The sequence below is a fragment of the Rhipicephalus sanguineus genome, chromosome 6 (genome assembly GCF_013339695.2).
Source record: "Rhipicephalus sanguineus isolate Rsan-2018 chromosome 6, BIME_Rsan_1.4, whole genome shotgun sequence".
Taxonomy (NCBI): Eukaryota; Metazoa; Arthropoda; class Arachnida; order Ixodida; family Ixodidae; genus Rhipicephalus; species Rhipicephalus sanguineus.
The window spans coordinates 115118468-115133386 of NC_051181.1; the positions used below are offsets into that span (position 1 = coordinate 115118468).

Consider the following 14919-nt stretch of genomic DNA (forward strand, 5'->3'; position numbering starts at 1 on the left):
ATCATGGGAAGGCGCCGTCGCGTAGCAACTGAATGTTTGTATACAAACGACTGTGCCACGCTGACTTTTTTTTTTTCACATTCTTTCGACGGAGGCCACAGGTTAACCTACTGCGACGGCTCTGCGCGAAGTAGAACTCGCGTCGCAAGGCGGAAAGCACGCGAAGTATGGGCTTCTTCGACAAACTCGTCAGTTTTCTCGGCTTGAAAAAGAAGCACGCCAGCGTGTTGGTGGTCGGCTTGGACAACAGCGGCAAGAGCACAATCCTAAACCATTTCAAGCCCGAGGACCAGAAGGCGATGGACATCGTGCCTACTGTGGGCTTCAACGTGGACTCCTTCAAGATGAAGAATTTGGCACTCACGGCTTTTGACATGTCCGGCCAGGGAAGGTACCGGAATCTCTGGGAGCACTATTACAAGGACACGGACGGCATAATATTCGTTGTGGACAGTACGGACGCACTCAGGATGGTCGTGGCCAAGGATGAACTGGACATGATGCTACAGCACAAGGATTTTAAGGATCGTCCTGTGCCGATCTTGTTTTTCGCGAACAAAATGGACCTCAAGGAAGCTTTGTCTAGTGTGAAAGTAAGTCAGGCCCTGGGATTGGATGTGCTGAAAACGAAGCCGTGGCACATTTGTGCGAGCAATGCTCTGACTGGAGAAGGTTTGCAAGAAGGCCTAGAGTGGCTCAGCGAACAAATACAGGCTCTTCTGCAGAAAAAGAGGTAGCCGGAAGAAAAATATATCACTATTTTAATTCGATCTGATCACGAAATGCCGCGGAATTGATTTTGTCACATATGCGAATCATTTGACTCAATTTAAACGTACTGATATCGTGTGCGATAAATGAAATTCGGTTCTGCCCTCGTTCGAATGCGCCCACGATATGTACCGAACAAAAGCCGAATTGCTCTGTATAACCCACGCAGGTTTCGAGCTATATTTTTTAAGTGAATAAATAACATGGCACGCGTATACGATATACAACGGCTAGCTTTGCGATTATTGTTATTGTGTAAAGTTTAAATGTTTTTCAGACCTATATAAATCACGTTTGCTTCTGTTTATACTGCCCTGCTGTGTGGTAATTGCGCGTGTATATATGCCATATACGTGAAGACATATCGATCACTTTCCAAAATTGTGGCTGTGTTTTCCCCGCGATTTTTTTTTTTCATAAGATAAAAAAATCGCTGGGAAAACACAGCCACAATTCCAAGAAACAGTCCCTTCTACTCTCCGTGCCTTTCGGTATTCCTCATCCCGTCAGCGTTCGCAGTAACGTCAACATGTCGTCTGTTCTCATCTACAACACTTGTTTGTCCGCTCGCAGGTACGCGCGCTCGCCGCTCTTCCTCTTCGCGCGGCGAGGAGGAGCACTCGGCCAGGAGGAGAGACGAGCCGACGCACGAAGGGAAGAGCGAAACGAGCGAGGGCCTCTTTTGTATCATCAAACGCGTGTAACTCCACTATTACGGCACCGTTTCGAAAAATTCTTACGGCTATGTGTTCGTTGTAGACTCGTGCACAAGTGCAACACCACAACTAAACTTCGACCTCTGAGTGGTTTAGGGGCCCTTTAACACTTTTTCAGCATGGTCAGAAGACGCTGCCGATCGGTAGTCGAGGCTCCTGAGAACACGCGAGCCACACACCATAGCGCAGCACGCGGCCTGGAATTTACAATTAATTCTCAAAGTCAGCTGGAAATCGTTCCCTCTTCTTTCCACAAATGATGCCATATAGTCAAATGACCGCTCCATATACTCAATTTCACGGTCATTGGCTGATTTGAGCATCGTGGGCTGCATGGTTACCGCGGTCGCCGCGGGAGGTCGCCACATTCCCGTGCGCGCGCTCGCGATCGCACTGAAAGTAGGCGGCGCATTCGAAGAAAAAAAAAGAAAAGAAAAAGTGCTCAAGATCATGACGCGCGCGTGACGTAACTTTTTTCCCGTGCCATCCCTCCCCTATTAGCTTCCAGTGCGGCCGCCAGGACGAAACAAGAGAGAAAGCAATTTCAGCGTGCGACAAATCTCTCTAACTCCGCTCGTACTTGACGGTTCTAAAAATTTTTGCGGCGGTCGATTCGTGAGGCAATAAGCTTTTTTAATGAAGCCATCCGATGGTTACTTGGAAAAGTGTTGCATGACCCATTTAAGCATGCACACGCTATGCACAGAGGAGGAGGAATAAACGTTTACTGAACGAAACTGTATAGCGGTGCTAGTCCCGCGTCTACCTATAGAACAGCTCAATTTACACGAAGACGTCGAACCACCTCGTAACGCTTGGTTCAAAGCGAAAAATCCGGCATAGGCTGTTACGGCCCGACTCTTCGCACGAACTTGATTCCCACAATGTGTGGTATCTGCCTGATTCTATATATGCAGTAATTTAATTCGAGAAACATTCAATACAAAGAACTTCAGCTAGGCGAGCCCAAAGTGCATTGAAGCATATATTATAGTTCCCCATAGATAGCCAAACTTTTTTAGCTATTTTGCAATCGGTCGCATTACGGTTGTTAAACATATATATATATATATATATATATATATATATATATATATATATATATATATATATATATATATATATATATATATATATATATATATATATAAAGGAAACGAAGCGAGACCTGGTCAGATGCAAACATCAAACACGGCACTGTGGCTGTTCTTGGACCTATCGTGAATGCGCCTTGAAGACCACGGATAGTAAGCGCACAGGCGCGTCTTCAAAGAAAAAAAAAAATGTGCCGATGTCTTCAGTGCGGTGCGAATCCCGTTTCAGTGGTCGGTAGCTGCAACGATAAAGAACAGCGTGTAAGCTTTTTGCTCATATGATACAGCCACTTGTGAACAGCTGTGATTAACATTTCTTCGATTGACTGCTTGGTTCTAAATTGATTGATTATGGGTCGTTAAGTTGCACAGATCTAATTAACGGTTTCCTGTCAATAAAGTAAACTCACAGGGCCTCTTATGCATTCGACAAAGACTAATAGTAAGAAAGCCTTCAACTACAGCTTTTTTTTTCACCGCAGCTGTAATTTAAACGTACGTGCTCTTATCAGGGCATTATCCTTCATAAAAAGAGTGTCAGACATGGAATAAGCATAGCTGAACGTAACTCCCCAGAAAGGTGTAAACTATGCTGGGAGTGCGTGTACACGTACTCCCATGGAGAGGCGTCATTTACGAAGGGGAGTGGGGAGAGGAGTTTTCGCGGTCCGCACGTATACGGCAACTATTTATCAGTAAAGGATCAGATTTATTTTAGAGCGAACCTTCGGAAGGTTATGACCTATAGAAGGTGCATGGCGAGAGCTCTTGCTGCGCCAGTGAAATACAACATAATTAAACCGGTCGTAACTAGGTTACGGTGTATCCGGGTTGCGGTATATGCGGGTTGCGGTATATGCGGGTTTTGTGGACAACGTCGAAAGTGGATTGCGCTTTGTAGTTTTCTCTCCGGGATACATACTTTTACTCGGTGATGCATTTGCAGGCGCAGCCGAGTCACGGAAATCCGCCTCACTGGTACGGACTAGAGGAGACATGTTGATGTCGGCTGGCTCCGTCTGCGTGGCCTCCGTTCTGGTGGCAGAAGCGCCGTTGACTGTGAAGGACGCGAATTGGCGTATAAGTAGTTTACTAATATATCAATGTTCGTTTGTAATTATAAAAATAAGTGATAGTGTTTGTTGATTATTAACGCGTTATTGATTGCATGAGGATGATGATGAAACAACTTTATTTATGAAGCCCAGCGAAGTTGATTCGGGGCGGCTTCAGCCCCGGCCTATGCATCGGTCTCGAGCCCTTGGGCTCGGGCGGCTTCCTCGGCTCACTGGGCGGCCGGCCCACGGCTGTTGTTCGAATGCGGAGCTAAGCACAGTCTCCTTCCAGCGCGCCCTGCGGTTCGAGACTGCCTCCTCGTGGTTTCTGTATGCTTTGTCGTCTAAGCTCGAGTAATCCCGGCCGCGGCGGCTGCATTTTCGATGGAGGCGAAAATGTTTGAGGCCCGTTTAGGTGCACGTTAAAGAACCCCAGGTGGCCGAAATTTCCGGAGCCCTCCTGTACGGCGTCCCTCATAATCATATCGTGGTTTTAGGACGTTAAAGGCCGAGATATTATTATTATTATTATTATTATTATTATTATTATTATTATTATTATTATTATTATTATTATTATTATTATTATTATTATTATTATTATTATTAAGCTTGAATACTACCAGTATGTAGCCCAGTGTTGCCCTTGTATCGCACGCCTTAATTTATCTGTCAAATAGAGATCAGGGTAACAGAGACGAAAGATAACTGGATTCGGTGGCGCAGTGGATAGTGCATAATGAGGAGCAAAGGAATTTAAGAGGCATTGCAAACCATCCTGGCAGAAGATATATTACAGTTGCGTTGATTTTGGCTAAGTCACTGCGGTCATTTACTAAGGGCAAAGACTGAAATGTGGCCATACTAAGAAAAAGACTGAAATGTGGCCATCGGCGTCTAGACGAACGATGCAAAAAGGCACGCGTTCACAGACGACGTCATCTATGGCGTCGTCGTGACGTAACTACACGTCACCGAAATTTGCGACCTTATCATGACGTCATTACGACGTCACGTAACATCCCGTTGTGTCATCACATATGACATCATCGATTCGTCATGGGCTGATCCCGGAAGCAGCGCAGCCCCACGTAATATGCAGAAAGCTCCAGGGAGGCGGGAGGGAAATGATCAATAAAGTCGACTGAAAAAAAAAAAAGAAAGAACATGGCTTTCGAGGAGGAGGAGGAGCAGGATGTTGTAGGTTGCCGGCGGATCTACCCTCGCGATGCATTTGCAGGCAACTGCCCCGTCCGACTTGTCGTCCATCCTGTACGTCTCATGTCCCCCCCCCTCCTGTCACTCACTCCCATGCGCCGGAGACGGCCAAAGCGTTTTCATCTCCCCTTGAGCTGCCATCGTCGGCAGTCCTTGCATGCTTTCACACGCACTTAGGAATGCTTATAGAGTCCTTTAGCAAGTTACGGTAATATATGGTACGCAAATACGATAAGGCGCAGTATACGGTAGCGCTCATTCCTTTCCAGTGACAATTAATGCGCCCCCCGAACGACAGGTTCCTCGATAACAATGCGTAGGCTGACAGCAGGGGCGTAGCCAGAAATTTTTTTCGGGGGGGGGGGGGGTTCAACCATACATTATGTATGTTCGTGCGTGTGTTTGTATGTGTGCATGTGTATATATGCAAGCAAAATTGAAAAAATTCGGGGGGGGGGGTCGAACCCCCCCCCCCCCCCTTGGCTACGCCCCTGGCTGACAGGCAACAATGAGGCGTGATAACTCCACAGTAATTTTTGAAAAAGCTTTTGTGGTGTTGGGGTGCCTTCACTGGAATTAGGAGCGGCAAAAGCACACTGACTGGGAAAGGAGGAGCGGATACCGTACCGCTTTACCGTATATTTGCGTACCGTATTTCCGTACTACCTTGCTAAAATCGCCTTTGCATTGCGTGGGGATGCTATAAGGGCCTAAGTGTGAGGGGCCAGGAAAAGCGGGTGAGGGTGGTGGTGAAACTTTGCCCCCCCCCCCCCCCCCTCCACCTAATGGAGTGGTTTTGTTTTCTGTGCCTCCCTCGATGCCAACAATTAGTTCGACTTCGAGCCCCACCCCCGGCGACGTCCCCTGCTCTTCATTGGGTTACGCTGCGTACCTCGTTTCTTGGAACTTGTAGGCGACGGCAGCGCAGAGGGCACCGCCTCGGCTGTGCCTGCGCTGGTGGCCGAATGCACCGACCCCTTGAAACCGGTGGAAGATTTGCCTGCGACGTGAGCACGGAGAGTGACGTCACTGACGTGTAATAGTCGAACATCAGTCGAAAAGCCCAGTTTTACCAGTCACCAAGTCACCATTAGGCTTTGGTAGCAGTGTCGTCGTACGGAATTTCGGAAGTGAATCGTAGTTGTAAGGCGAGCAAAAAAGAAAAGCTTTTTTTTTTCCCAGAGCCTTCCTCAGCCAGCGAGTGATTTCGGTAACCGCCGCCGACTCCACTAAAAGATTTGCAGGTGGCTTCATGAAGCTGATTTCTATGACGTCAAGCTGCTCTCGTTAAAAACGAAAGCCTGTATACGTCCAAATAATTAGACGTAATCCAACAAGCGAGTTCTTGAGTGCGATCGTATGTTTGCGTGCGTGCGTGCGTGCGCGCGCGCGCGCGTGCGTGTTTGTGTGTGTGTGTGTGTGTGTGTGTGTGTGTGTGTGTGTGTGTGTGTGTGTGTGTGTGTGCGTGTGTGTGTGTGTGCAAAGGGCAAAAATTAGGGGGAGAGGAGGCGGTGAAAGCCGGCTCCCCCACCCCCCAACGGCGCTTTCCGCGCAGGCCTGGCGTTTTTTTTTTATTTATCTTATTATTTCACACTACTGCAGGCCTGGCGGGCCCAGGCAGGAGTGGAATATCAATACGCCATTAGTGTAAATCGGGTTTACAAACTAACGCCACAAATAAATGGACAGGGTTATATCGCGGCATGTGTATAGTACATATAGTTTGTAACAAATAAACAAGCCGACTAAACTAACAACATATGATATGTTCAAGTGCATCTTCAAAATCAGCTTCCCCGAAATGAATTTAGGAAGAGCGTTCCAATCGGAAATTGCCTGTGAAAAAAAAAATAACAGAAAAGTTTTGCTTACGTCCTCGCGCTGTATAATTACGTCTACCCCGTGATGAATTTCCATCAAGCCCAAGCCTCTATGCTTGTCAACTTTAACTATATAAGTTGGGGAGTGCATATGCAATGTGCAGTACTCACAGAATCAAATGAAACATCAAAGTTCTTAGTATAACGACTTGTATGCGCAAGTGCTCGAGAAAACCACGTCATGTCGCGAGGAATGTTGGCTCTTATCTACGCGCTTGAGTCAAAATAACGCCGATATGACACAAACTGAAGACCGTAGTAACGGAAACATTGTGCATTACTTAGCCCTGAATTGTCCTATTTCAATACGTGAGTAATGTACAGTTCGGAGCCCCGTTCTCGCGTAGTGCAAAGCATGCGCTACTCGCCTAACGAAGGCGCGTTGTGGTCGGAGCTTTCGGAGACCTCGAAGGGCGTGCATGGCGCCAATGCCTCGCGGGGCCTGAGCCGTTGCATGGCCGGTATCGCGTAATCCACGATTCCTGGCGCGACGGAAGACCGGCTGCTACCTGCAGAACGCAACATGCATGACCGCTCGGTTGCCACCCACGGTATAGGCGAAAAAAATCATAGTTCTGCCGCAAGGGCGAAGCAGTGAATGGGACAGCAACAAAGTGGAACGTTATACAAATGAAGGCTAACAGCTATACCTCTTTTGGATCCGATTTCGCGTAAAGGCCGAGACAGACGGTACCATTTTCCTTCCGATGCGACGTCCGACGCGGCGGTGCGGCAGCCAGAATGGTGGCTGTCCGCGATGCTATGAAAGGTCACCACTCCAGCTGCCGCACCACCGCGTCGGCCGTCGCATCGCATGGAAAATCGTACCGTCTGTCTCGGCCTTGACTCTACAAAACGCTGCGGCCGCTGCGGAAAAATGAGGCCGCTCCAGGGAGCGAAGCGGTTCTAGTGATGTTGGTCGTCTCAAGACAAAGCAGTGAGAGCATACGCACCACGTATATGAGCCGTCTAGCGATGTCTATCGAGATAGCGCTCGCGACCGTGCCCTTATGGCCAAAGTTCGCAGTTGCTGGGTTGCCGACGCTACGTCATAGATCTCTCGCTACGTGTTTGTTGCAGACTAGTGCGCAGCTGCAACACCACGACTAAATTTAGACCTCTCGGTCGGTGGTTTAGGGACCCCGTAGCTTACCTTCAAGAGGAGAGCGCGATACTTACGCCGACGAGGAACTGCGCCTGCCTTTGGTTCCGCCCCCTCGGAATTGGCGGCTGCGTGGGCCTGACGCCGGACTCGTGAACGTTGTTCGCGACGGTGGCGGCGTGCCTCTGTGGTCGATATGGGACAGCGTACAACAGTGTCATTCCACGCGTGGTAGCAGGCTCATGCAACGCTCTCATCACCTCCTTTCCTCAGTTAAAGCAAACCGACACACACACACACACACACACACACACACACACACACACACACACACACACACACACACACACGCACACACACACACACACACACACACACACACACGCACGCACGCACACACGCACGCACGCACACACGCTCGACTGCTGACCCGAAGGTCGCGGGATCGAATCACGGCCGCGGTGGCACAGTTCGATGGAGGCGAAATGCTAGGCCCATGTACTTGGATTTAGGTGCAATTAAAGAACACCAGATGCTCAAAATTTCCGGAGCCCTCCTCTACGGCGTCCCTCATAATAATATCGTGGTTTCGGGACGTAAAACCCCAACAATTATTATTGCATAGACAGGCGTGTATCGGACAGGGATGCCGCATAGAAATGACGCACATTTTTTTTTTTTTTCTGGAGCATGCACGTGGTAGTACAGCTAACGCAGCAGATATTCCAACGGCGCGTTTGGAGTGAGCACCTGTCTCAGAACATGGGGTTCCAGGTTCGTATAGTTATATACGACGACGCTTATCGTTGTTATGCTGATGTTCCTAACTACGCCCGCACAGGAGAATATGTGTAGCCAACGCGAACGTTTCGCTAATATTCTTATGTTAGACACGCCAATACGCCTCTTCTAAAAATGAAAATTAAATTTTCGGGTCTTGCATGAGGCTTTGGATTGGTTTTGAAACCGGGGTTCTTTAATGTGCACCTAAATACAAGTACACGGGCGTTTGTGCATTTAGACCGCCATCAAACTGCGGTCTTGTCTACAAAGCAGCCGGAAACCGAAATCGCGACTTATTAGAGAGTTTTAGTGCCGGGGACCCAAGCCACCTGCGCACGCGCGCTCTTGCGTTCCTTTGTACTCCCATCCGCATCCATGGAGAATACAAAAGAACGCAAGGGCTTACGTACGCAAGCCGCTTTGGGGCCTCGGCACTAAAACTCTCTATTGCTCAGCAGCGCAACGCCACACCGCCTAGGCCGTCATGGCGGGTATTTGCCACCGCGCTTGCTGAGAAACTAAAGCTCGACTTCCCTTGCGCAAAAGTGTAAAGGTTTCCTTTTAATGTACACAAAAAGGTCTGCTTCGCAAGTTCGCACATAGGTTATTAAGGCGCAGACGCAAGGTATTGCTTATAAAGTGATTATAGTATTTTAAGTTGGCTCCCTCGCACAATGATCCTTACTGCGGAGAAGGAATCTTAACGAATGCAAGAGCGGTTTCCGTGAAACGGGGCATGATTTCGACTATTAAGGCGTGACCGTCGGCAGCGTCGGCTTCGTCAAGACGAGTGATGCACAATCACGTGATACATCACCATATGATGTCATCATGACGTCACAGGTCGCCAGAATTTCATTTCATTTAAAATCGTGATGACTTCGAAATACAGCGTGGTTGAGCGGATTCAACCAAATCTGCCCATGAACCTATTAATGACGCGAAGCTCGTTTGACTTGGCGAGGTGTACACGACACGAGCATCGATCGTGGCCTGTCGCCGTTAGCTGTACGCGTCGCGATGTGCGAAGGCGAAGTGCCGGGCTTGTCGAGGAATTTTTATGCATTATTATTACAGCTGGATGTACACAAAGCTCGAGTAAGACGCGTATATGAATACCTTTAAGCATTCGCACGACAATATATTCCTTCTGATGAATCCACGTACCTTCATCGGACTCTTGCTCTTCTTGCTGCAAGTCGAACAATTAATATATGAGAAACTTCAAACTGTGCAGGGAATCAAAAACACGCGAGAGCGAAGGCAGGACGCGCTTGTCAGCATGTGTTATGCTCGTGTCCGTATTTGAAAAGAGGTACACTGAAAAGGGTGAGCCCGCCCCTTAACATCGCGATTTCGCGACGTTAAGGCATCTGAACTCGTGTAAATCCAAACATAATTTGCACCGTATATAAAGAAACCTTAATTTCGGCGCCATATGAGGCAATCTTGTAGTAACCCGTCAGGTCAGCGTGTCGCCATTTAGAGACGCGCTGCTTAATAATAATAAAAAAAAAGCGTGGCAGTGTTCACTTAGGCGCGTAAACTGAAATAGCATTCTCTGCAGTATTGAATGCTCTGCGGACTGTGAAAAAATGAAAGACCGGATCATCCGTTAAATCTCTATTTGTTTAGTGTAAAAACACATAGCAACATCAACAGTTCTGCCCCCCCCCCTCCCTCTCACACATCGGCCACAGTGGGAGGGGGTTGGGAGGGGAGGAGGCACTGCGGTGAAGCTCCGCCCCCACCCCTCCCCCTCGGACCTTTTCGAAAAAGGGCGCCCCTAGCGCCGCGCACGCAAACTACAGTCCGCCGCCATTGTGAGGGCACCGCAGCAGACGACACAGGCTTCGGCAACGTGCCAGTGCGTGACATTTCAGCACCGCCGAATCGTGAACTGTCATCAACGTTTTTCGTACAGACGGCGTGCTGCAATGGTGCAGACGTGCTGCGTTCCCATGTGCCACCGTCGAGGATATCACGACGAGAACAGCGATAAGGTACGCGATAAAACGTGAACAAACGCACGTGCCCTCTCTACGTACATGATGTCAAACGGACGTGTGGAAGGCCGCCGTTTTCTAAACGCGCTACAGAAACGGACGTGCTTATTTCACAGCGCCATGTGTAGCATTGCTTTTTCGAATGAATAGTCTTCTCCCGAGTGCCTCCATGCGGTGAATTGCGATAGATTGTTTGTGCAGAAATGCTTCGAGGGTTCGTAAGGCTAGCCAGAAAAATAAAAATCAAGTTGCGTACCGTTCATTTAGTAGCGACAGTACTCGCATATCGTAAGCCACGTGTCAACATTTTTTAGTACATACAAACAGGGGCGTATGCAGAAATTTTTTTCGGGGGGGGGGGGCACCACCTTGATCTGAAGTGGGGGCCGGGCAGGCAGATGTGAGCGGATGTCATTTTGTGCTCTGGGTGCCATGGCAAAAATATTTCGGGGGGGGGGGGGGGGCACGGGCCCGTGGGTGCCCCCCACCCTCCCTGGCTACGCCACTGCATACACATATACCCAACGCGCGGCGTCCGGAAAATAGTTGCGTGGTGTGGCTTGCGGCAGACAGGATTTTCGCCGGTTGCGGTCGCATAGTTCCGCGACAGTGACGTCCTTCCTTTTCTTCGGTGAGAAGTTTGTAGCTTCGGTGAGCCCTTTTTTTCCCGGACCGGGCACGCACGCGAGTTGGCTGTGGTCACGGTCCCGCAACCGCGGCAGTCGAGCCAAACTGCTCGTCCAACCCGTTGAAGGGTACAAAATGTTGCTCATTGTGCATCGGAAGCACCTCAGAAAGACCAACGGAGAGCACTAAGAGCTCGTTCAAGCACGCAAACGGTGAGATTTCAGCGTATGACACGGAGAACTAGCCGCCAGCACAAACATCACAGCACTCACGCATTTGACGGCTCGCTTCCCATGCCCTCACGATGGCGCTGGCTATCCCACGCTCCTTTGCGAAGCGAAACTGACGAAAAGCCCACCGTCAGGTGGCGTATTTATGAAAAGGGTCTATTGGAGAACCCTGCGGAGGCATGCACGAGATTGTTCATGACTGCGCTAAACATCTATGGTAATCGTGACGACCATGCTGCCTTAGGGAGTACGGAAGTTTCAGTAGCAGAACGCAGGAATTGTGCTTTGTATAAGTATACAAAGATACAGATGCGTATAACATATAGAAGCAGGGGGAGCGCATCAACTCACATCAAGGCCGAGTGGAGTGAAGAAGTCCATATAGAGTCGCTGCGGTCGGAGTTGTAAAGACGGCCTGTAAACGTGCTTCCTACTCAATTTCTTCTCTTTCTTCTTCTAGATATGATTCTCCTGCAAGAGCAGTTACGTTCGGTGAGAAATCTCTAAAATGAGCTTAGACAGATACAGTATTACTTGAAAACTACGTTGTTTCTTTAAGTATTATCTAACGTCAAGACATTTTCTACTACACCCCCGAAAAAAAAAAGTCCTTTGACTCTCTTTTGCGAGTCCTGTCGTGCCACGTGTATGACTCTCTTTAAAAAGATACGTTAACTCTCTTTGGAGATCATTATATATATACTCTCCTCGGAGAGTCGTGGGATCCCAAAAGAAAGTAAGTGTGTCTCTTTAAAGGTTGTCGTATACTTGGCAAGTCAGTAGTCAGTGAAAAGAGTAACACGTACTATTTGTTTTTTTTTTCCTTAGAGTGTATGTGGAAGAGAACATGAAGGCCAAGCTTGCGATCTTTTTGTTGTTGTTGTTAATTTCACGAAGGTGTACTTTTATCGCGTAGGAATGGCAGACACCTCCAGGTGTGACTCGCGCAACAGTGACGAAACAATAGAACATCTATGTCTCTTGTGATCGTTTTGTGAGCGAACGCAACGTTCTACGTAATGCGCTGAACAAACTAGATGACAGGCCGTTTTCAGAAGATAAGATCCTCGGATCGTGGCCCTACGCGTCGCAGGCCAGCACAGCGACGCGGGCAATGCTACTATTTTTAAGTTCGACCGGGTTGAGCGATCGCTTGTATAGGCGTGTAATGGACAGGCGCACGTGGACCCTGACAGTGCTTTCTTCCCTCTTCTTTCTTTCTTTTAGTCCCTTCCCCCCAGAGTAGGGTAGCAAACCCCACGCGCGTCTGGTTTACCTCCCTGTCTTTCCTTCCTTCCTTATCCTCCTCGCGCGCCATGACGTCACAGACGTCAAGTTATTTCTTTTTCTAAAAGGCCCGTTGCTACTATAGTAGACGTTCTCGAAGTTCACCGTGTTCGGTTCTGGCTCCTTCAGAATACAACGCATGCAATCGCCGTCTTTACCAGGGAGAGGGAAAAAAATAGTTACAGGTTCAGAAGCAGACCCTCGTCAAAATCTATTATACATTACGGCGAGCTTGGTACGGGAACTTCCAGATGGCGCCGCCATTCGTTCGTTTCTGCATATTTTCTGGCTTATTGAACCTCTTCTCACAGTTAATTTAGTCTCTCGTATGCGGTGCATGGTATATGTCAGGAAGATCGAAGACGCAATTTCCATTATAGCAGCAAAACATCAGTGTGTGCCAGCATACCCTTATTACAGCTAACGAAAGCAGAAATCAACTACAAGAGGATAGGTACACACTGGTACACACCTTTACTCACTACCTTGGTTGGTGTCACTCTGTTTCATTCATAAGTTCCTTCCCAACCAGAGAGAACCACCTTTAAAACACACTGATATGTACCATATGTGTAACCGTGGCTTATGGAGGCATCACTTATTGGTGCTTAATTATCCTGTTTCTTTCTTGTTGTTTTTTTTTTTTTCGGCCTTTCATCTTCTCGTTGCCTATCAGATCATCAACATTTATATGACGCGTCGCAAGATACGAATGGTTAAACCAGTTGTGACTTCGCGTACCATCAAGCGGGATGGAATACTGGGCGAGTTGGCACAGATTCGTCTGCTAACGCGGACGAAGGAAAGAAAGGGACACACGACACAGCGCTGTGTCGTGTGTCCCCTTCTTTGGCTAGCCACGATGCGTGCCACCCATTGTCGCAGTGTCCTGTTCGCATTCGGTATTGTATACACAGCGCAACAAGAACCCACAAACTGCAGCCGCCAGCTAGCCCAATTCTTCGCTCTTTCAAACTTTTTACGCATTGTAGTGGGGTCGAATGTCCGAGGTCAGGAGGTCAAAGCGTAAAAATTAGACAACGTTACTTCATGTATGCACAATTTGCTTCTTTAAGATCCATCAATACATCTCTCCTTTCGTGCATGTCACGGCCCGCGAATGCCTTTTCAGCAGGTGTTCTTTGTCGAAAGGCGGCAAAGGCCAATGGTCTTCCTCGGCTGTCCATAATGGTTTGATTAAGCATTTTCACGTAACGATGACCAGTAGTCGAACACGTAAGCTATATTCTTGGTGTTTAATTATTAACAGATGGCAAAGTATTGCTGTTTCGTGCAAATCATGGAGTACAAATATCTAGAGGCGATCACCGCCATTCAAAATTGGCGCCACACCCGCATGCAATGATTTCTGCCGCGCATCAGAATGGCGGGTAGATTTGTAAACATGAGTTCAAAAACTAACAGTAAGAACCTTAAAAATTGGCGTTTGATAAACGCACGAGTAAACAAATGGCGTCAAAACTGTTCTATCATGTAATAGAACAATTTTGAAAACATGCCTATAGAACTCTGACTTTTGAATCCGGCATGGTCTAGTGGTTAGGATACCTGGCTCTCACCCAGGAGCCCCGGGTTCGATTCCCGGTGTCGGAACAACTTTTTTTTTAATAAAGCAAGGTTTTCCTTTTTTTTTTTTTCGTGCTTCTATTGTGTGTAACCTCGGTGTATTGTCAGACGGAATAGAAGATGGAACAAATGTCCCACTTTGACTTCATTAGTCAAGTATGTGCGATTCAGATTCAGCAGAGATGTGGCTCGACAGAATATAATCTTATCGCACTTCATGTTCAGATCCTTGCGGACAATGAGCACGAGAAGTTTCGAAAAACAATAGGACACAATTTTTGTGTATGTGGGCGTCTGTGTGTTTCCTTTTGTTTCTTGTGTTTTTCTGCTTTGTGTGGTTTTATATCCCCACGCTAAGCAAGCTCTACGAGTCCATGTCTGAAACCATAACGGTCGTGATTATGACTATGGAGTAGAAAAGGAGGCGTTGGGAGTAAAGCCTCTGAAAGAAATTTTTATTCAGGGGCTTTACTTGGAAATAGCGCCTCACTGGCCTCACTATTACCATCTCTTCGGATAACTCCTCTCGCACCAGGTTGCGCTGCATACTGCACCAGCCTGCT

General features: G+C 48.0%; 1 protein-coding gene and 1 non-coding gene across 2 annotated transcripts; both read left to right on the top strand.

Moving 5' to 3' along the window:
• Positions 1-85: 85 nt before the first annotated feature.
• LOC119398019 (ADP-ribosylation factor-like protein 6) lies at positions 86-753 on the top strand. The gene has a single exon (XM_037665288.2). The coding sequence runs from the start codon at positions 168-170 to the stop codon at positions 735-737; it is 570 nt and encodes a 189-aa protein (XP_037521216.1). The 5' UTR covers positions 86-167; the 3' UTR covers positions 738-753.
• A 13558-nt stretch (positions 754-14311) lies between these two features.
• Trnae-cuc (transfer RNA glutamic acid (anticodon CUC)) lies at positions 14312-14383 on the top strand. The gene has a single exon. It is a non-coding gene; the product is annotated as a tRNA-Glu (tRNA).
• Positions 14384-14919: the final 536 nt, after the last annotated feature.